The sequence below is a fragment of the Vulpes vulpes genome, chromosome 6 (genome assembly GCF_048418805.1).
Source record: "Vulpes vulpes isolate BD-2025 chromosome 6, VulVul3, whole genome shotgun sequence".
In the NCBI taxonomy this organism is placed as follows: domain Eukaryota; kingdom Metazoa; phylum Chordata; class Mammalia; order Carnivora; family Canidae; genus Vulpes; species Vulpes vulpes.
In genome coordinates, this window is record NC_132785.1 from 57,197,270 (window position 1) to 57,218,109 (window position 20,840).

At 39.8% G+C, this 20,840-nt stretch overlaps 1 protein-coding gene across 17 annotated transcripts in view; it reads left to right on the top strand.

Moving 5' to 3' along the window:
- The window catches only part of MYO16 (myosin XVI), a 591,124-nt gene that overhangs the window by 169,928 nt on the left and 400,356 nt on the right, over nucleotides 1–20,840 (top strand). For all 17 annotated transcript variants that reach the window (XR_012002051.1, XM_072761001.1, XM_072761005.1 and 14 more), the window contains one exon: nucleotides 18,655–18,725. Coding sequence is in view for 16 of the 17 variants with exons in the window: in XM_072761001.1 (XP_072617102.1) it covers nucleotides 18,655–18,725 (71 nt within the window). In the remaining variant the exon portion in view is untranslated. The remainder of the gene's footprint in view (nucleotides 1–18,654; nucleotides 18,726–20,840) is intronic.

Genomic DNA, 20,840 nt, shown 5'->3' on the forward strand with positions numbered 1-20,840 from the left:
CACTTAAACTCTTTTTATAAAATGTTTACAGTGTCAACCTTGAAGGAAAGTTCTTCTGCCTATATATACCACCCCCAAAGTGCAAAATCATGCTCTTCACTGCATAATTTTTTTCTTATTTTAGTAGTGTATGTAATTTGAAAAATTAAAATTAGACAACTTAGCTCATCACAAAGGATTTACAAATATGCTTTTTTATTCATGCTTTGAGTTATATTCTTATTTCACAAATATAGTTTAGGTAAATAATTCTTTCAGTGTGGGTTCTCAATCACCTTTTTACTTTTTTACATCTTTATTACAAAACCAGAGGAAAAAGGTCTATTGAAAGTCACAAGAAGAAGATTCTGTTTGTATAACCTAGATTAAACAAAAGCTCCTTTGGGAGAAAAAAAGAAAACTCAAAAAAAAATATTTTAAAGGTTAAGCAAGTTAGACGAGACTAGAATATTACACATGTATGCCAAGTATCACCATAACATGAACAATACTGAGCCAATTAGTAAATCTCTATAATGGAAGATAGTCACCTTTTGTTGTACTGATCTACATATGTTGTTGTACTGATTTTCTACATATGTTCTATAAACTTTGTTCTACATAATTGCACTGATTTCTTAATTAAACTGCTTGAACTGATTGCTCTGATAATCAGGAGTGATTGTAATCAGTGAAATTAAGATAATCACATTAGCACAAAATACTGGATTTTTTGCACATGCACACTCACACTCACTCTATTTCCAGAGTGTTCCTTCATTTCTGCCTATGGCCACCTGTGTTTGCTGATGGGATGTCTGATTCTTCAACTTCCCTGCACTGTCATCAGGTGGTTCTCTGCCTGGCTCAACTGCTGTAACATTTTATATCCCTTCTATCTCTGTATCTCATTGCTTCCCTGATGTTGTCTGAGTCATTTATTTCTGTAGGGATGTCACTTGTTTGTCCTCTTTCAACTGCTTCTCTCATCCCTTAATCTTCTGGCTAGCTGCCTATCTTCACTGTCAGCCGTACCTTGGACTATGGCTCCCAGTGCATTAACGACTTCAAAGGAGCTAAGTCTTTTTGATCCAATGAAAATAAAAATCTATCTTTTTCTTAGTTTGAGGCTTCAGTGTTTTTTATTATTATACATAGCAGAATCTTACAGAAATGTTTATTATAAATCCTTTTTTTTCATAACCTTAAGTATGTGATAGTCATCTAATTTTTTTTTTTTTGATGATTAGAAAATACAAGATTCTAGCCTAGTACACAAATGAAACTTGTCAAAGCTTCAGCAGCTAACGTCTGAATGCAGCCGATAAACTTGGACGCCGTGATGAGCATTATGTGGGCCAGGCTGAAAGTATGAACATTGTTTGAATAATTATTATAAAATGGTGTTAGTTACAACTGACCATATGATAAAGAACTTACAATCTGACAAAAATGAGATAGGATTATCTAACAGATGGGCTAGATAATGTGTTAATTTGGAATCAATAAATCAATCTGTAGCATTATTTTTTGGATAACTTGAGGTAGGGAAGGGGGGACAGGTTTTATCAGACTTTCTCACAGGTCTTTTTCAAAGTGTGCATTTCCTCCAGCTGTGGGTTTTTGTGTGTGTTGTTATGCAAGGCATGGCACCAGTGGTACTAGTCCTCTGTAGTAGGAAAAGCAGGAGGCCACAGGGCTTTCCTTTCATGCCGTGGGCTCAATCAAGTGCCTGCCAGTTTTATAAGCTTAATGTAAAAACATACATTTGAATACAGTTAGGTGTGCAACTGATTTCCAGAAGGCCAAAGTCTTCCTAAGATAGATGAAGTACTTATGGTACGTAAGTTCCTATCTTAAAGTTGGCCGTGACCAGCCCTATGTTGGTGAACACAACAACATCACAGTGACCAGAGGTGAACTCACTGTACTTTTGTGTTAATAACAAATTAATGTTTGTAATATATAGCATTTATGAAAAGATTGAAAATATCTCTTAGAATTCTGTTGTTATTATTGTTGTTATTAAAGGAAATGCTATATAAGAAATAACCTAGCCCCCAAAGACACATTCTTAGAAAGGTGTGACAGTGGCAGGCGGCAGGGGAGGGGGAGCATGGGAGGAGTTTCTGTTCTAGTATCTGCTCTTCACATTGCTAAGGATCAAAGCCCTGGTCACTGCTCATCTCTAACATAAATAAACATTTTTCCTTTTTCTTTTTTTTAAAGATTTTATTTATTTATTCGTAGGAGACATAGAGAGAGAGGCAGAGACATAGGCAGGGGGAGAAGCAGGCTCCCTGCAAGGAGCCTGGTGGAGGACTTGATCCCAGGACCCCAGGATCACCACCTGAGATGAGGGCAGGTACTCAACTACTGAGCCACCCAGGTGCCCCTATAATTAAACATTTTTCTCTGTCCTCAGTCCCCATTCTTTTGTTTGTAAAATTATGATCCTTACTGTAATTGCAGGTTTTTACTAGTTTTAACGTGCCAAGGCATTTACAAATTACTATTTACATAAGCTTTTCAATGTGTTTTTTTTTTATGTGTCCAAATCAGAGTCAAGCTCTAATGTTGACAACGTCTAACTTGCAAAGTGTTGGCATAATTTTGTTTCCCACATGTTTTCAGGTAACTGATGAGCAGTGTAGGTTTTTGTCACATAAATGACTGTGTGGCATGGGGAAGTGTTTGACTCTACTTCATTTATTCCTTTCAGAAAGGGTCCATTTTGGATGTGGTCTGCCAAATTTTTGCCTCTTGGGGTATGGTGTGAATAACAGAAGGAAAACCAGATAACAAGCATGATCTGGTTGGGTAGTGCAGAAAAGTACTGGGAGACAGAGAGAAAGAGAGGAAGAGGGAGAGAGAGAGAGGGAGAGAGAGAGGAAGAGAGATCATTTGGATTTTGCGGTTTGTTTTTTATAAGCATCATTTTTCATCTTGAGTCCTGAGTGATGGAGGATGTCTTTTTTGGTAATCCCTGTCATTTACATCATCATCATCATCCCAATTTCCTAGATAAACCGAAGTTTTGTTGTTATTTTGGGAAGGTTTGGATTGAAGACAGGTGACTTTTGTGGTCTACCCTAATAGTTGGTTTTATTTATTTTTTTTAAATTATTTATTTATTTATTTATTTATGATAGTCACACAGAGAGAGAGAGAGAGAGAGAGAGAGAGAGAGAGGCAGAGACACAGGCAGAGGGAGAAGCAGGCTCCATGCACCAGGAGCCCGACGTGGGATTCGATCCCGGGTCTCCAAGATCGCGCCCCGGGCCAAAGGCAGGCGCCAAACCGCTGCGCCACCCAGGGATCCCAATAGTTGGTTTTATATTTGATAAATATCAACTGGCTGGAAAGACCCAAGCCTAGCACCCCTGTCACATATGTGAACTTTCAGGAAAGCATGGCACAAGACCTCAGTTTAGAGGCTGACCAGGTGACACCTCAGTAAGTGCTACTCTCAGGACAGAAACAGATTTATTTTTAGTGTCCCTCAGCTGATTGAAAGGCACCGCTTCCCACGACAATATTTTGAAATATCCCTGAAGCTTAACTCATTTTATCCTTGATTCTGACTTTTTGGGTCTTCTCTTCACATTTAATAATGACTTTTTAAAATGATTGATTGATTGATTTGGGAGAGAGAGAGGTAGATATTAAGGGCAGGGAGGAGGACAGAGAGAGAGGAAGAAACAGACTCCTTGCTGAGTGTGAAACCCAACTCTGGGCTTGATTTCATGATCCTGAGCTCAGGACCTGAGCCAAAATCAAGAGTTGGATGCTCAACCGGCCTGAGCCACCTAGTCACCCTGACATGTAATCATGAATTTTTGAACAAAGAACATCATGAATCAGGTATAAATTTTCAATGTAGGATTAAGCTGAGTCAGACATGGACACCAGGAAAAGTTTCCTCTTTAGTGCCTGCTCTTTGAAGAATGATTTCCATCACGCATGCCTTCTATTTCGTTGCTTTTCCATGAGACAGAAATGTCCTCGGCACCTCTGAGACTAACTGAGGTACTTGCTATTCATCAATGTAACTTAGCCAGTGGGCATAATATTGGATTTCTAAAAATGTTTAAGACACAAACTGAAAATTGGTTAATCAAAAATAAAGTATTCCCCACACAGGGACATTAAATACTGATTTAGTGCGGGTCGGGCAATTCTTCCGTGTGAAAACCTAGCACCAACAGATAGATTTGTCTGGCGGCTTTTGTGGTCATGAGCATTCTGGAAAGGGGTGGGCTTGCTCGATTTTGCTGAATGCTGAAGCGTCTGGCAAGTACTGAAATTGGAATTGATAATTTCCTAAGGGGCAGCATTAATCTCTCTTCCTTAATGTGTCACACGGTACATATTTTTCTACATGAGCTCCTCTGGGGACAACAGTTATAAATGCTTAATGGGGCATATGTCTGAGTATAAAAAAGAAAAAAAAATGTAGTGATTAATGAGACTCAAAAGGAAAGTAAGTGGTTGAAGTAGGACCAGGAAATCGTAGGGTTGGTCTAGGCACAAAAGGCTGTGGTGTATTTGAGGCCCCTTGAAAACAATGAGAACTAGTGTCCATGTTCTCATTGGACTTGGACTAGCTCTATGGGACCAGAAACTAAATCTATGAATTCTAGCTCTATGGGACCAGAAACTAAATCTATGAATTCAAAACTATTCTCCCCCGATTGTTATTGGTGCGAAATGTGCATAAGTTTAGTGCATTGGTGAAAAAAAAATCTAAATAAACATTATGCAGGTAAGAAGGCTTAACTAATCCCCTAAAGTTGTTCCCTTTCTATCTCAGATTTACTGAACAACACAAACAGGATTTATATAAATAAAATTCCTTGACATTAGATTCTCTGTAAATATAGTTTTATAAAACATAATTATAAGAAAATGTGTGGGGTGGTCTCCCAGTGGCTCAATAGGTTATGTGTGAGACTCTGGACATTGTTTCAGTTCATATTGTGATCTCAGGGTTGTGAGATCGAGCTCCGTTGGGGGCTCCATGCTCAGCACAGAGTCTGCTTGGGATTCTCTGCCTCTGCCCCTCAGCTCTGCTCCTGTACACTCACTTAGTCTTTTGCTGTTTCTTACTCAAATAAATTAAATCTTTAAAAAAATGTATGTGGCTTAAGTTTATAACATTTAAGACACCACAATAGGGGGGTTATGGCTTTTTTTTAAAAAAATTTTTATTTATTTATTTATGATAGTCACACACACACAGAGAGAGAGAGAGAGAGAGGCAGAGACACAGGCAGAGGGAGAGAGAGAAGCAGGCTCCATGCACCGGGAGCCCGACGTGGGATTCGATCCCGGGTCTCCAGGATTGCGCCCTGGGACAAAGGCAGGCGCCAAACCGCTGCGCCACCCAGGGATCCCTGGCTAATTATAGTAAAATACATCCAAAATGAAACTTACCATTTTAATTATTTTAAAGTATGTAATTCAGTGGCAGTTAACACATTCATAACACTGTGCATCCATTACTACCATCTAGTTCAGGATATTTTCTTTCTTTTCTTTTCCTTTTTTTTCTTTTTGTTTAAGGTTTCATTTATTTATGAGAGAGAGGGAGAGAGAAAGAGAGCAAGTGCACAAGCAAGGGGAAAGGCAGAGGGAGAAGGAGAAGCAGAGTCCCTGCTAAGCCGGGGGCACCATGGGGGAGCCCAACCCAAGGCTCAGTCCCACAACCCTGGGATCATGACCTGAGCCGAAGTCAGCTGCTTAACCAACTGAACCACCCAGGCACCCCTTGTTCCAGGACGTTTTCATCCCCCAGATGGAAACCATACCCATTAACAGCCACTCACCCATAACCCCTTCTCCACTCTGACAACCACTGTCTGCTCTCTGTCTCCGTTTCTACCCCTGATATTTCAATTAAGTGAAATCACACAATATACGGGCTGTTATCTGGTTTCTTTCACTTAACATAATGTTTTTAATGTTCATTCATATTGTAGCATATAGTACTTCATTCCTTTTAATGACTGAATAATATTCCATTGTATAAATATAACATGCATGGTTTATCTGTCAGTCCATTTAGGAACACTTGAGTTGTTTTCATCTTTTGGCTGTTGTGAATAACTCTGCTATGAACCTCATGAACAAGTATTTGAGTACCTCCTTTCAATTCTTTTGGATTTATATTAGGAGCAGGATTGTTAGCGTGGTAGACTGTGTGTCACATTTTAAAGAACCATTAAACTGTTTCCAGAGTCACTGAACCATTTTACTTTTCCACTTGCAATATAAGTGGGTTCCAATTTCTCTACCTCCTTGCCAGTACTTATTTTGATTTGTAAAATTTATTGTAGTCATATTAGTGAGCATGAAGTAGTACCATTGTGGTTTTATTTGATTTGTATTTCCCTAATGATTATGATAGTTAGCATTTTTCATGTGCTTGGTGGTCATTTGTATATCTTCTTTGGAGAAATGTCTATTCCAGTCTTTTAAAGTTTGTCCTCTGTATTTATGGGCCTGTTGGATTAATGTTTTTTATGTGTTATGAAGTTCAACTGTATTCTTTCGCATGTGGATAACCAGTTGTCCCAGTGAACATATTTGCTGAAGAGACTATTCCTTCCCCCATTGAATGATCAGGAACTCTCACTGAAAATCTGTTGAACAGGGGTGACTTGGTGGCTCAGTCGGCTTCTCTCTTCTCTGTCTCCCGAAGAAGCCCTACTTGTATGCTCTCTCTCTCAAATAAAAAAATAAAATAAATAGATAAAGTAAATCTGTTGAACATAGATGTGGGGGTTACAGGTTCTGGATTCTCAATTCCATTTCACTGGTCCATACATTTGTGCCAGGACCGCACCTTTTTTTTTTTAAATCTATTTATTTGAGAGAGAGAAAAAGAGCACAAGCACAGGAGCTGGGGCAGAGAGAGAGAGAGAGAGAAGCATACTCCCTGCTGTGCAGGAGCCAGACACAGGCCTCTGTCCCAGGACCCTGAGATCATGACCTGAACCAAAGTCAGAGGTTTATCTGACTGAGCCACCCGGATGCCCCTGTTTTGATTACTGTAGCTTTGCAATAAGAAAAACAAATTAAAAAAAAAAAAAAAAAAGAAAGAAAAAGAAAAACAAACAAACAAACAACTTTGCAATAAGATTTTAAGTCAGAAAGTGTGAGGCATCCAACTTTCTTTTCTTTTTTTCTGTTTCAGTTTGTTTTGGCTACTCAGAATCTCCTGTAATTCCATGCAAATTTTAGGATCAGCTTTTCCATTTTTGCAAAAAAGGGCATTGGGGTTCTGATAGGGATATATTACAGCTTTTTGATATACAAAATGTCCTGTCTCTTGTCTCCTTTGCTCCCTTGGACAAGCATTTTTATTCTTTCTGCCAGAGTCATTATTACTTAATAACCAGCGTTTCAAAATGTTAGTACTCATTTTTTACAATAATATAGCACATTTTTTATTTTATAATATTTCAGAATGAAATAAAACACATAATAAAATTGGCAATAAATGTGCAACTATGATTTATTGAAAGTGAACGTCATGTAATCACCACTTAACAAAGTAGACCATTGTCTGTACCCCAAGAAAGCATGGTTGTTTTATCATTTGAAAAGTACAGTGATTTTCTGCATTGACCAAAGGGGCAGTAACCATGTCCAATAGATACAGAACTTCTATAGACCAATAAGAACAAAATACTGAAATATACCATAAAATATTGGGTAAAAGAGTGAGATTAGGACCCACAGAAGAGAATATCCCAATGACTAATAAATTTACCTAAAAATTCTCAACATTGTAACTCATCAGCATGCTGCAAATTAAAACCTGTTGCCAAAATAAATAAATAAATAAATAAAATAAAATAAAATAAAATAAAATAAAATAAAACCTGTTGCCCATAAGTATGGCTCCATTAAATAGCCAATATTGATGAGAATGTGGAATAATGTGAAGACTAGTTATATTGCTGGTGGGAGTATAAAATGGTACAACTGCTTTTGAAAACTCTGACAATTTCTAAGAAATTCACATTTATACATACTCTGTGTCCCAGCAATTCCATGTCTAGGTATGTGCCTTATAAAAATGAATGCATTATTTTATAAAAAGACTTGTGCAAGAATTTTGTTAATAGCTGTATTGATGATTGACAATAACTGGAAACAAATCCCGTGGTAGATATTTTGTTCTTACATCTATTATCTATTCTTGGACCAATGCTCAAGAGTTTTAATTGTGATCGATTTAATGTATGTGATACCTCTCCGTGTAATAATTTACTCTATTTTTAGCTCACTGAAGAATTAAAGCATTAAAAAAAATTGTTCAACCTTTCTGGTTGTCTCCAGGGAATCAGTTGCTCCAAAATGTCTAGTCTGGCACAGAAAACTTTATTTCTATGAAATTTCACTCCCCCGCCCCAGTTTTTTAAAGTAGGACATGGAGCCCAACATGGGGCTTGAACTTACAACCCTGAGATCCAAGACCTGAGCTCAGATCAAGAGTTTGATGCTTAACTGACTGAAGCCATCCAGGTGCCTCTGAAATTTCACTTTTAAAATGAGTTAAAAATAATGAATATCTGTGATACAGTTGGAATTCACAAAATATCCTGCACTCAGTGTTTTGTCTGTCAGTTTACCTGGCAAAGAAGGCTGGAGGGGAAATAATGAAAGAATAAAAGACTACATCTACACAACCACCAATACATCAATGAATATTCTACGATGCTGCTACATCTGTCTTCTGAGTTTATCTTTAGGTAGTGGTCAATGACAGATATACTCAGCTAGTTCTCTCCCCTTTGCTTTACTTTTTTTTTTTTTTAAAGATGAAATTGAAAAAAAACTGGCTTGTGAAGATTTATTATTATTATTAAAGTAAAATTAACATAACAATTCTATTCTTTGCTCATTGCTCATCGTGGTAAGGGAATATTGATCCCCTTCACCTGTTTCGCTCATGTCTCCATCCCCCTTTGCCTTACTTTTAAAAGAGGGTAAATATTTGTTTTACCTTTTATTTCAAGTACACTGCATTTTATTAACTTTGAGAAATATTTGTATTATTCTGTTTCTGTTTTTACCATCCTCACACATAAACAGTATTCTAGATTAGCAGTAATATCAATGCTGTACCTCATTTTATTTATCACTTTTTGAAAATGAATCAATTTTTTTTGAAAATGAATCAATTTTTGAAGCTAAGGCTACTTCTAAAATTTGAAATATAAGAAAAAAAACATTTTAAAGTTATGTAAGATAAATTGACAGTGGATTAGAGAGAGAGAGTAAAAAATGAAGCATGTGTTTATATTGTGTGCATTCTGGATTTACTGTTCCTACATCTAGGTGTGAAGAAATACGATGCAGTTAAATATGTGTTGTTTAAAACTGTCACTTTGGGTCTGTTGTGGACTATTTAGAGAGTTAATGATTTAGGATTGGTTTAGGAACACTGGCCACACCTGATCCCTCTGGGGCATATATATCACAATAATACATGTTAAAAATTCTGTAGAACAGGTGAGTTTGTAGAAGCCCTTTTTTGAATATCTTTTCAGCTCTGGGCCAATGATGGCCTTGAAGTGGGGAGGGAGGGAATGAGTTACAAGCAACATTTAAAGAGAGAAACAGCAAATAATTTTCTGAGAGATTCAGGATATCCAGGCAGTGATTCAAGAAGAACTATAGATCCCTCTACTGTGTAATACCTTCTTGTCTGTGTTCTGTCTTCACCTATGGGTACCTGTGAGATTGTAAACTGTACGAAGGCAGGATTTTTTTCTATTTTTTTCTCTGCTACAGCTCCAACTCCTAAAGCAGTGCGTAGCACAGAAAAGGCACTCACTGGATATTGCATTTGCAGCTGCTCCAGTGGGCGGGGTGGGGATCCGCATCAACCTGGCCATGGGAGTCCTGGAGCTCAGTCTCACAACTTCCAGGTTTTAGGTAGATCCAGTTTTAACCAAGCTGAGTAGGAAAGCCAAACTCTTTAGCTAATTGCAAACTAAAAAAGGCAAAAAAAAAAAAAAACAAAAACAACAACAACAAAAAAACTCATTGCAAAGTGATATGATATTGGCCTTCGCTCCCTGAAGCCTAGTAGGTCAGCGGGACTTGGGTGGGTCTCAGCACACATGATGACATGGTACCCCTAGTTGATGGGTCTGTAGTTCTCTTACGAAGTATGGAACCCTGATGGGGCCTTGACCCTGGGGCTCTCCTGTTCTAGGAGGGTGGCTGATAGCATCCCTGAATGGCCTGTTGATGCATATGGACCTGATCTAAATCTGAAAGCATCCATTTAAAGTGTTGACTGAGCAGCCCCCATGAATACAGATCCCAGGCAGATCCTCACTGCAAGCTCCAACGCCAGCAGGGATGGAAACAAGCTAACCAGTTCTTTGGATACTGATGTCCACTGCTTCTCACCCTTCCCAGTATTATAATCATCTAGGTGCTTTGACCTTAGAAACATATGGACATGTTCTTGACTGACTCATTTTAAGACCAGTGACAGGACAGGGTAGGTATATATTTCTAAGTTATAGTAGCTGTTCTAAGCATCCTGAACCAAGATTCACCTTGGGTGGGCTTGGCTAAATATGTATTTTTTGAGAATAAGTTGTGTGTTCCGAGTGATACAGCATTAGAGGCCAAATTCTCAATGCCAAATTAATGGGAAAGGATCTGACATGAGTTCTTAACTTTGCCACTAATTCTCTTGCTCAAAGCGAGATGTTTGAAGGTAATTTTCTGAGATGGTAAAATCCTAGCAGCTTTTCTCAAAATGAATTTTGGTGGCCATCTGCCCCAGAATTTCCTTTAGTGTTTGTTTCAAATGCATGGTTTCTGATCCCATACCAGAGCGCTTGCATTGGAGTATCCGGAGGTGGCTGGGGCTTGATTCTTAAAGGAGGAGAAATAGCCCTCAAGGGTGCAAAGTTTTTCTTGGGGAAGACAAACATTAGCTTTACCATGGTTTGTTGCCCTTCATAGGGCCACTGCATCTGAGGAGATGGACAGAATGTCTGTGGTATTACAGGTTTATGGTGGAGGTTGACGGGGAAGGGGTGATAATGAAAAGAAGTTTGAGAATCACTGAACTAGAAAAACCTATTTTAGGGGCACCTGGGTGGCTCAGCTGGTGAAGCATCTGCCTTTGGCTCAGGTCATGGTCTCAGAGTCCTGGGACTGAGTTCTGTGTTGGGTTCCCTGCCCAGCTGGGAGTCTGCTTCTCTCTCTGCTGCTCCCCCTGCTTGTGCTCACACTCTCTCACGTAAATAAATATTATCTTTAGAAAAGAAACCAAGGAAAATCTGTTTTTAAAAAATCTTCATGTTGTTCTTAGACATCCTAAAATTTGGGTGCTACTTAGGGCAGGAAATCTGTATAGTAAGTGGCACTGCAGTGCAGATAGACATTTCTGTGGTGTTAATAACATAATCTGTCTGTTCCTTCTTGCTGCTTCCCTTCTTTATTGCCATAATGATAAGATAAGCCTTTTAAAGCATCTCTTAGAAGATCATCAATTGTTATGGAAATTATCCCATCTACATTTTTAGAAGTCTTTGCATTGAGGTTTCTGTTATCTTTTCAGGGAGAAAGGAGCCCACCTTGAGTTTTTTGTTGTTATTTGTTGTAACTTTTTTTTTGAAATTAAATCAAATTTACAGGAAAGGTGAGCAAACAAAACAAAGTACTCCCATACACCCTTCAACCAGGTGTACCACTTGCTGACATTTTGCCACCTATCCTTTTATCCTTTCCTCTCTCTGGAAAATGCCTTTGCAGGGCTTAAAACAGGGCCAAGATTTAGAACCCCTGGTTATGCTGTGTTTCGCTTGTCCTTCCCTGTATTGATCTTAACTGAAATCTTTCTGAATATAGACCCACAATCATCATGAGAAACACATGAGCATCATCAGTGGCTGTGTAGCCAGATATCCATGTGGGTTCCTAGGGTCCCCAAAGCAGTTACTGTCACCAAGTTGCTCAGTGTGCTGTATGATATCATCACAGACAAATCATGGTTATGTCCAGAGACTCCATATGAGGACCAATTACCTGCTGGACTCTTGGGGTTGGTTATTGTTGGTGATGGTCGGGACTTTCAGTGGAGACAGCTGCATATTCTGTGAAAGCTCTTTAGCAAGTTTTCTGGCGTATTTTCATCCATTTTCTAACCCCAATAGCTGAAGATTTAGAGACTGTTTCTTTTTAAATATCAAATCATGCCCCCTACACAGACTTCTCAGTGGAGCTCTGTGGCAGCTTGATGATGAAGCCACAAATATACAAGAAATGCTGAATCAGTTCCAAGCAGTGACACTATAAAAGGAAGCCTCAGCTTCATTACTCTGGTTTCCAGATGGCTGTTTTTCTTTTCCTGCGGATTTTATTGTCACTGAAAGACTTGGAGTAGCACTGACATTTTACTCGACTGGCAATTCACATCTTGTTATTCCAAGGTTGCTACAAACCTGGAACTTTTAGGGGAAAGTATTTTAACCTATATTTGGGCAGTTTTAATCAGAAGGCATTAAAATGGATTTTCATTCCTCTTGTGATTTTTTTTTTCCCTTTTGTGATTTTGAAGTTTCTCTACCCCGGTGCTTATCTTGAGAATCCTTGGAGTCTTGCTGACCACACTGAGTTCTACATCTACCAGCTTACCGTGGCTTGGGGGCATCACAAAAATCTATCAGTCTCAGTATCTTTCTTTTGGAAACAATGATAAGATCTGCATCATGGTGTTGGGAGAATTAAAGTAATTCTTATAAATCTAATTTACAGCCCAAGCACTTAGCAAAGTGCTCAGTGTGTGTTAGTTAGCGTTGGAAAAATGTGCCTGATACAGGAAATGTTGAGATATGGAGCCAATGGCCAAGAAAGAATTTTTGAGATGTCTTAGGTGCAAAGAGCTGGTTTTATTACAGCAGGGGGACAGGAGCCGTGGGCAAAAGAGCTGCCTTGGAGCCATGAGGGGTGACTGATTGTATACTTTCAAGTTGGGAAGAGGTTAGGGGGAGCATAAGACTCTAAGGGATTTTGGAAGCAAGGTTTCCAGGAACCTGAGGGGGCTAGCTGTTGTTAGGAAAAAGCCATTTATTACTGTCTAATAAAACCTTAGTCATGAGATCCTTCAGATGTTTATCAGTAGACCATATGGGGGATCATTGCTGACATATATCTTAGAAGATATAGGTGTAGAGATAAAAGAAATTTCCAAAGGACTTTTACATGTTAGAGTAGATTTACAGAATCCTGGAGGTTGGGATAATGTTAAGCTAAGGTTGCTGTTTGCCCTGAGCAAAGTGTCAACATGAGGCAGCCGAGCTCCTAGAGTAAGGTCACTGCCTGTAGCAAGGACCTGTCAGTGGTCTGGAAGTAGTAAGGAAGTTTAATGTTTCTTTTGACTTTACTTCCCACATCATACTGTCTTCTTTTTTCAAAATTCTCTGTTATGAATGAATTATTATGCAAATGGCATTTGCATTATGTCTTTCACAATGTCCAGTTTTAACCCTCAGTAGAGACATAGAATTTAATTTAGCTCACTCTACAGCTTGTGTGTGTGTTTATATGAAAAACATTTCTTGATTTTTGTCAAAAGCTGATTTTGTCTGCTTCTTGAGTGCCCACCATGGTGTCCAGTGGCTACCCCTTTAGCATGTAGTCTGTGGTTCTGACTTAGTTCTATCTGATAATGTAAACAGCCCTTGGGGAAAACAGCCCTTTTATCTAGGGAAAAAAAAAATATGCTCAAATTGTCACCACTTCTTTCCTCCTTGGGTTGATGGGTGGCCCAATTAAGAGGAGTAGGACTTACTTGTCTATCACTATGGTAAGTTCTGGAGTTCTTGGGGGTAGTGTCCTTCTCAGTCCTAAACATTCTTGGACATGTTCCTTATTGACCTCAGGCTACTCCCTGTAGAGTGTTGACCTTGCCCTTCCAGCCCCTGAGAGCCAATTGTTAAAATTTCAGGAATTTGTCAGTTGGTTGTGAAACAGTTAAATAAATTCTATGGTAAAAATTAAAGTACAATTCAGTAGATTGTAATAAAGAGTAATACTCGCAGTGCACCTGGGTGGCTTAGTCAGTAAAGCGTCTGCCTTGAGCTTGGGTCATGATCTCAGGGCTCTGGGATCAGGTCCCACATCAGGTTCCCTGCTCTATGGGGAGTCTGCTTCTCCCTCTCCCCTATCCCACCACTCATTCTCTGTCTTGCATGCACTCTCTCTCTCTCTCAAATAAATCAAATAAAGCATTTAAAAAAAGAATACTCAAGACTTATCACTTCCTAATTAGTTTACTGCATTTTTCTCTCATGCCCTTGAAGGTCACATGCATGTCTTCTTTTCTTAACCCTGGGTTCAGTGACATCACATTGGTAGCTTGAGATGGGAGAATCACACCATGAAAGTTGGCTTGATTTATTGTCTTATGCCTTGTCTAGAGTTAAGTTTTGGAGGACACGTTCATTCAGGCCTAAACTTAACAAACGTGTTATATTAGAACCAAAAATGTGATATAAATGTAATATGATACATTGTTCAAAAACCATTATCTTACTTCCACAGATGTCCCTCTGGTCCTTGATAAATGGGCAATATCTGACATACTTCATTGTTTCATTTTCATCTTACTCAGGAGCCAGCAAACTTTCTGTAAAGGGCCAGATGATAGCTATGTTAAGCTTCTTGGGCCACATAAAGTCCATGTTGCTCATTCTTCTTAGATTTTTGGTTGTTCTTTATTGCTTCTTTTTCTTACACACCCTTTACAAATGTAAAAATCATTTTTAGTTCAGACGCTATATAAATTCCACAGCATGATTTGGCCTGCCAGTCAGAGTTTGCTCACCTCTGGCTCTACTCATTAATGTGTGAAAATATCTACCAAAATGCCAAGGTCACATGCACTAATTGTAACCACAGATTGGCTGTGGATATAAGAGTTTAACAAAAATCATCAATAGTATTCTGTGAGAATCAGTTGGCTATATGGCATTTACAAGACTGAGTATTATATATTTATTTGTAAATTGTGGGCTATACAGCCTTTGTATCAATAAAATGTGTAATAAACTCATCAGGGCATATCTATTTATCCATCTATCCATCCCTCTGTCCATCCATCCTTCCATCCATCCATCTAAGACATCTAGATCTCCATCATCCTGGAGCATTCACCAGCATACCACTGTGGCTCCCCCTCCTCCTGTAATCACCCATCCATGTTTTGCATCTTACAGACTGGTTTCCCTAGACATGGGGCTGGTCCTCCATAGACCCCTCTCTTTGCCGTGTGGCACCCACTCTGCCCCAGCCTGCTTAGTCTGTCCTGTACCCTCAACAACAAAGCTCTGCACCTGCACTGCAGTGGTTCCTACACCCCACTGCCTGATCCTGAGACTATATTCATAATTTAAACAGGTGGTGGGAGCAAGAGACTCCTTCTAGGCTTTGTGTTGCCCCCTCCCTTGTCTTAGCTCAGCTGCTATAACAAAGATGCTACAGATTGGGGTTTAAGCAACAGACACTTATTTTCTCACTGTTCTGGAGGCTAGAAGTCTAAGATCAAGGTGCCGGTGGATTTGGTCCCTAATGAGGGTCTGCTTCCTGGTTTACAGATGGCCTCCTTCCCATGTCTTCATGGGGCAGACAGAGCTGTGGTCTCTTCATCCCCATACAAGGCAGCCAATCCCACCAGAAGGTCTCTATTCACATTACGTACCTCATTCTATCTAATTATCCCTCCAAGGATCCCACTCCTGATACCATCGCCTTGGAGATTAGGCTTCAACACAGGAATTTAGGAAGGACACAAATATTCAGTCCATAACAGTAAGGTAATGAGTCTTTTCCTCCTTTGTTGGAAACCCTGGGATCCACTTTGTTGCCCCCAACACGGTGTCCACATCCTGTAGTGTGATGTACCGTCCTCTCCATGACCCAGTCCTCTGAACCATAATCAGTGTTCCATCCTCGCACTCATCATTCTTCATTGCCTTCTGCATTGAAGGCAATGCCTTCTCCACCCCTTTTGTGTTTGATTTATTACACACTCCTCCTCCTAGTGAATTCTGCTAAATCTGTGTTGTTTATATCCTACACTTATATTCAGCTTTTAAAAATCAGAGGGTTGGAAAAAAAAAAATCAGAGGGTTGAGATGCCTGCCTGGCTCAGTACTTGAGCATCTGCCTTTGGTTCAGGGTGTGATCCTGGGGTCCTGGGACTGATTCCTGCATCAGGCTCCCCAAAAGGAGCCTGCTTCTCCTTCTGCCTATATCTCTGCCTCTCTGTGTGTCTCTCATGAATAAATAAATAAAATCTTAAAAAATCAGGATCAGTAGTTGAGCATCTGCCTTTGGCTCAGGTTGTGATCCTGGGGTCCTGGGATCGAGTACCACATTGGGCTCCTTGCCGGGAGCCTGCTTTTCCCTTCAGTTATGTCTCTGCCTCCCTCTGTGTGTGTCTCATGAGTAAAAGGGGAAAATCTTTAAAAAAAATTTAAAAATCAGAGTTTTGAGAAAATTTAGAATAAACCTTAAGTTACAGATTCTAGGATATATTATTACAGGGTTTTGTGACAGAGTAATTATACTAGTAGAAATTGTTTGGAGCACCAGGAAGCATGACCTACATCTGCACTGTTGGCTCATTCACTCCTGTGAAGTCCCCATGACAGGAGTCCAACGATTGTCTGTTATTCCACTGGCAGGAAACTGAGGTGCAGAGAAATCAGTAGCTCTTCCAGTGTAGTCAGGCCTTGTGGTCAAATCTGTGGAAGCCCAAGACAAGTGTATCATGACTCCTATTATGTATAATTCACTACACATGTGCATGGTGTATTGTACAAAAATCTGACAGCAGGGGCACCTGGTTGGTGCATTTGGTTGAATGTCTTAACTCCTTATTTCCGTTTAGGTCATGATCTCAGGGTTGTGAGATTGTGCCCCACCTTGGGCTCTGCCCCTTCCCACTGCTCTCTCTCTTTTTCAAATAAATGAATACATCTTTTTTAAAAATCTGAGCATTTTATGAATTTGTGCTAATAAAATCTGCCTCATATTCTATTTGTAGTGCAGGTGTTTTTCTATAAAAAAAACAACAACTCCAAAGCCCTGTATTGATATTAGTTAACTCAAGATGAATAATTTCACTTGCTAGTAAAATAAACATTTGGGTCAAAGTGCTATTTATCTTCTGAGGAAACCATCGGTAAATATATTTAATTAACTTTCTGTTGTTGACAATGGACTTTTCAAGATTAAGGGCGAAAAGTATATGAGGGAGCAGAAGTGGGTCCATTTATTATACGTGTGCACGGAGAGAGCCAGGAATGGGAGGGAGAAGGGGCATCTGCAAACCACACAGCAGGACAGCTCCTAGAAATACAGCAAGGTCAAGAAAGAAAGAAGGACTTACCTTCCTGGAAGTTCTCCTGATGGCCGAGGGGTGAGATGCCCAAGTAAGCAAATGGAGGCACCACAACACACCAGGTTACCCTCGATCCTGTAAGATTACTGTCTTTGAGGGGATCCCTGGGTGGCTCAGTGGTTTGGCGCCTGCCTTTGGCCCAGGGCGCGATCCTGGAGTCCCGGGATCGAGTCCCACGTTGGGCTCCCGGCATGGAGCCTGCTTCTCCCTCTGCCTGTGTCTCTGCCTTTCTCTCTCTATGTCTATCATAAATCAATCAATCAATCAATCAATCAATCTAAAAAAAAAAGATTACTGTCTTTGAGAATTTTTTTTTTTTTAAGATTTCATTTATTTATTCATAGAGACAAATTAGACTCCTTCAGTGAGGCAGGAGTCTGAGCCATTCCATACAGGTCTGTGTTTTAATGGAAAAAAGAGTCACTGTTGCTTTAATTATAGTTTTTGTGGAAAATGCATTAATGGCTTTTTATTGAGACTCTGATACTGCTATTAACTGCAGAAACCACGATGGTGCTCTGGGGAATTGATGAGCATTTCTTTGAGGCCTGTCCTGGAGCTAGTGGTGAGGAGCATAGAATATAACAATCTCTTCCTGCTGGTGGCATTCCTTGTTCTAATGAATTCACCTTTGCTGTCCAAATGGAAACATAGGTCATCTTCCAACTGTGCATTTATTCTGATAATTGGCATGTATTTTGACCTATTGGGCCTTATTAATTTAGATTGAAATGGCTTTGTCCCACTGTCTTTCTTGAGAATGGTGGACACATTGCCTAGAGGCCATTGTATAATGGGATGTTTAATGTCCAAAGAATAAACTTTGTTTTAAGTCGGTGGGTCTTAGTGAAATTTAAAAAAATGAAAGTTAAGTGAACCAATGCCTCCATGAACCTCTGAAGTATTTTTTTTTTTTTACTATTTTGCCCTACAAAGGATAGACAAACTAGACACTTTGAAACAATAAACGGTAAGAATGTGCTCCCCTTTCTGAATGCTTTGTGCAGCTGTAATAGGAAATTACATGGACAGACCGAGTTACAAGTGTGGGTATGAAGACAAACGCCACTGATCACACATACAGCAAGAAAAGTCCGAGGGTGGTTAATGTGTCCCCATTGGCTTTGACGGCAGTTTGCATTTGAGATATTAATGACAGGCTCGGGCTTGGGTTCACGGGGTGGGCGAAGCACATACTCTAATTGCTTTCCCTTTTGATCTTTCAGCACTCCGGCTCCTGAAGGAGGGCGCGGATCCGCACACCCCTGTCTCCTCAGGAGGGTCCCTGCTGCATCTGGTGAGAACCCTTGACCGGGGCCGGCCGGAGAGGAGAATCAGTTCTGGGTTCAAAACTCAAGAGCTAAATGATCATCAAAACATGATGCTTTCAAATGATCAGGCTTGGATAACGAGCTGCAGTATTTACTAGTTGCTATGCTGGAGTTTGTAATTAATCTTTAACAAATGGAGTTAGAACTTCTGCCCTAAAGAAGAATCTTTTGAAAATGAAGCAAGTGAATTAAAAAATAAATAATTGCATAAGCGAGAAAATATTGTATTAGGCTCATGTGCCAGAAATTTTTACTGGTAAAAGCCTTCTATTAAATTTTTAACTGAACCAGTAAAAGATGATCAGGAGAGAATTAGATCACATGACAGCTGCTTTTGGTCTTTTCTTCTCACATGTAACTTCATGTACACTTACTACTTTTGTGAAGTTTGAGATGTTTAAGCTCCCTGGGGTTCATTTTTCCCATCTGTGAAATGGGAATATGATCCTGGCTATTGTACTCAGAGTATTTATTGTGATGTATATACCTCACAGCATGCATTGTGATGATCAGATAGATATGAAAATAACTTCTAAGCTGTATAGTGTCTTTGGTATGTTAGATATTGATCAATATATATGTTATAGTGTATGATTTATGATGCATTTTTTTAAAAGGTGTTTTTTTTTTAAATTTTTTATTTATTTATGATAGTCACACACACACAGAGAGAGAGAGGCAGAGACATAGGCAGAGGGAGAAGCAGGCTCCATGCACCGGGAGCCTGACGTGGGATTCGATCCCGGGTTTCCAGGATCGCGCCCTGGGCCAAAGGCAGGCGCCAAACCGCTGCGCCACCCAGGGATCCCATGATGCATTTTTATATAATTTTTTATTCACCATAGCTCTGTGTGGTTAGGAATATGCCTGTGTGACTTTCCTAGTTAGAAACTGAGAAACAGAAGTATTGAAACAATTTGGCCAGGTTCACATAGTAACAGACTGTATACAGAGAGCTTTAGCTCTGGCCTCCGAGGACACATACAGTGTTCTTGCCACATATATTCCCCAGTGATACCTGCAAGGTGCTCATTGAAGTTTTCAGGGAACACACTGTCATTCTAATCTGACTAACTGGAAGACCGACCTTTTCTGTAAAAAAAAAAAAAAAAAAAATCATGTGAATTCATTGTTAATATTGCCAAAAATGTGTTAATTATTGAGCATGTGTGTGTTTGAGAAAGAGAGAGACACACACATCCCCACTGCTTTGTATATAAAATGCGTTTGCCTGTAATGAGCACATAAAAGTGCATCTTAGGAGTCGACAAGTCAGTGCTTGCTTTCTGGACCTCTGATGTAAATGCCACTGTGTCCCTTCATCTAGACCACTGCCATCCACTCCTAAAGCATCATCCCTTTCCCAGGATTAGCAGCATCCTCTCTCATCTCCTCGCCCATCCTTGCCTCCCCTGCAGGCTGTTCCCACACAGAAACCAGATCAACATCTCTTCTCCATCAGAATACCCTAGAAGCTTTCCTTCCACTCAAAGAAAGGCCCAAAGTCCTACATAGAGCCATGCCATGACCTGCCCCCACCATGGCCCCTGCCTCGGTTCCTTTGCTTTTGTTCTCACGCCTCCTTATGGTCCCACCATATTCCCACCATGTACACTCTCCCCATCTTTTCCACTTGGAAAATTGCTCTGCAGGTCTCTGCTCAAGTCATCCAGCAAAACAGGCTTTCCTGGCTTGCCTTATAGCATATTGCAGCCTATCACCACTACTCTACAATCAATTTGATTTTCATCTGGCTTCATTATACTATGTGGGTGCCACCAGATTACAGACCCATGTGATTATGTTCTGCTTATTAGACTGTCTGCTCCCTGATAGCAATAACTGGGCATATTCTCAGCAGCCTGTTGTATCTGCAATGCCTGGGGAAGTGCCCAGGACTTGGTAGATGCTCAGTAGATTGGTTGAGTAAGGAAGTTAATGCATCAACTTACTTAATTAATTAATATCTGATGCTATGATTGCCCTTAGGGGTGCAGAGGTTCAGAATGCATTCTGTGACCATATGGAGTTTAGTTTTCTAAGGGAGAAAAAAAAGAAACCACTGATTACAGCAGACCTAG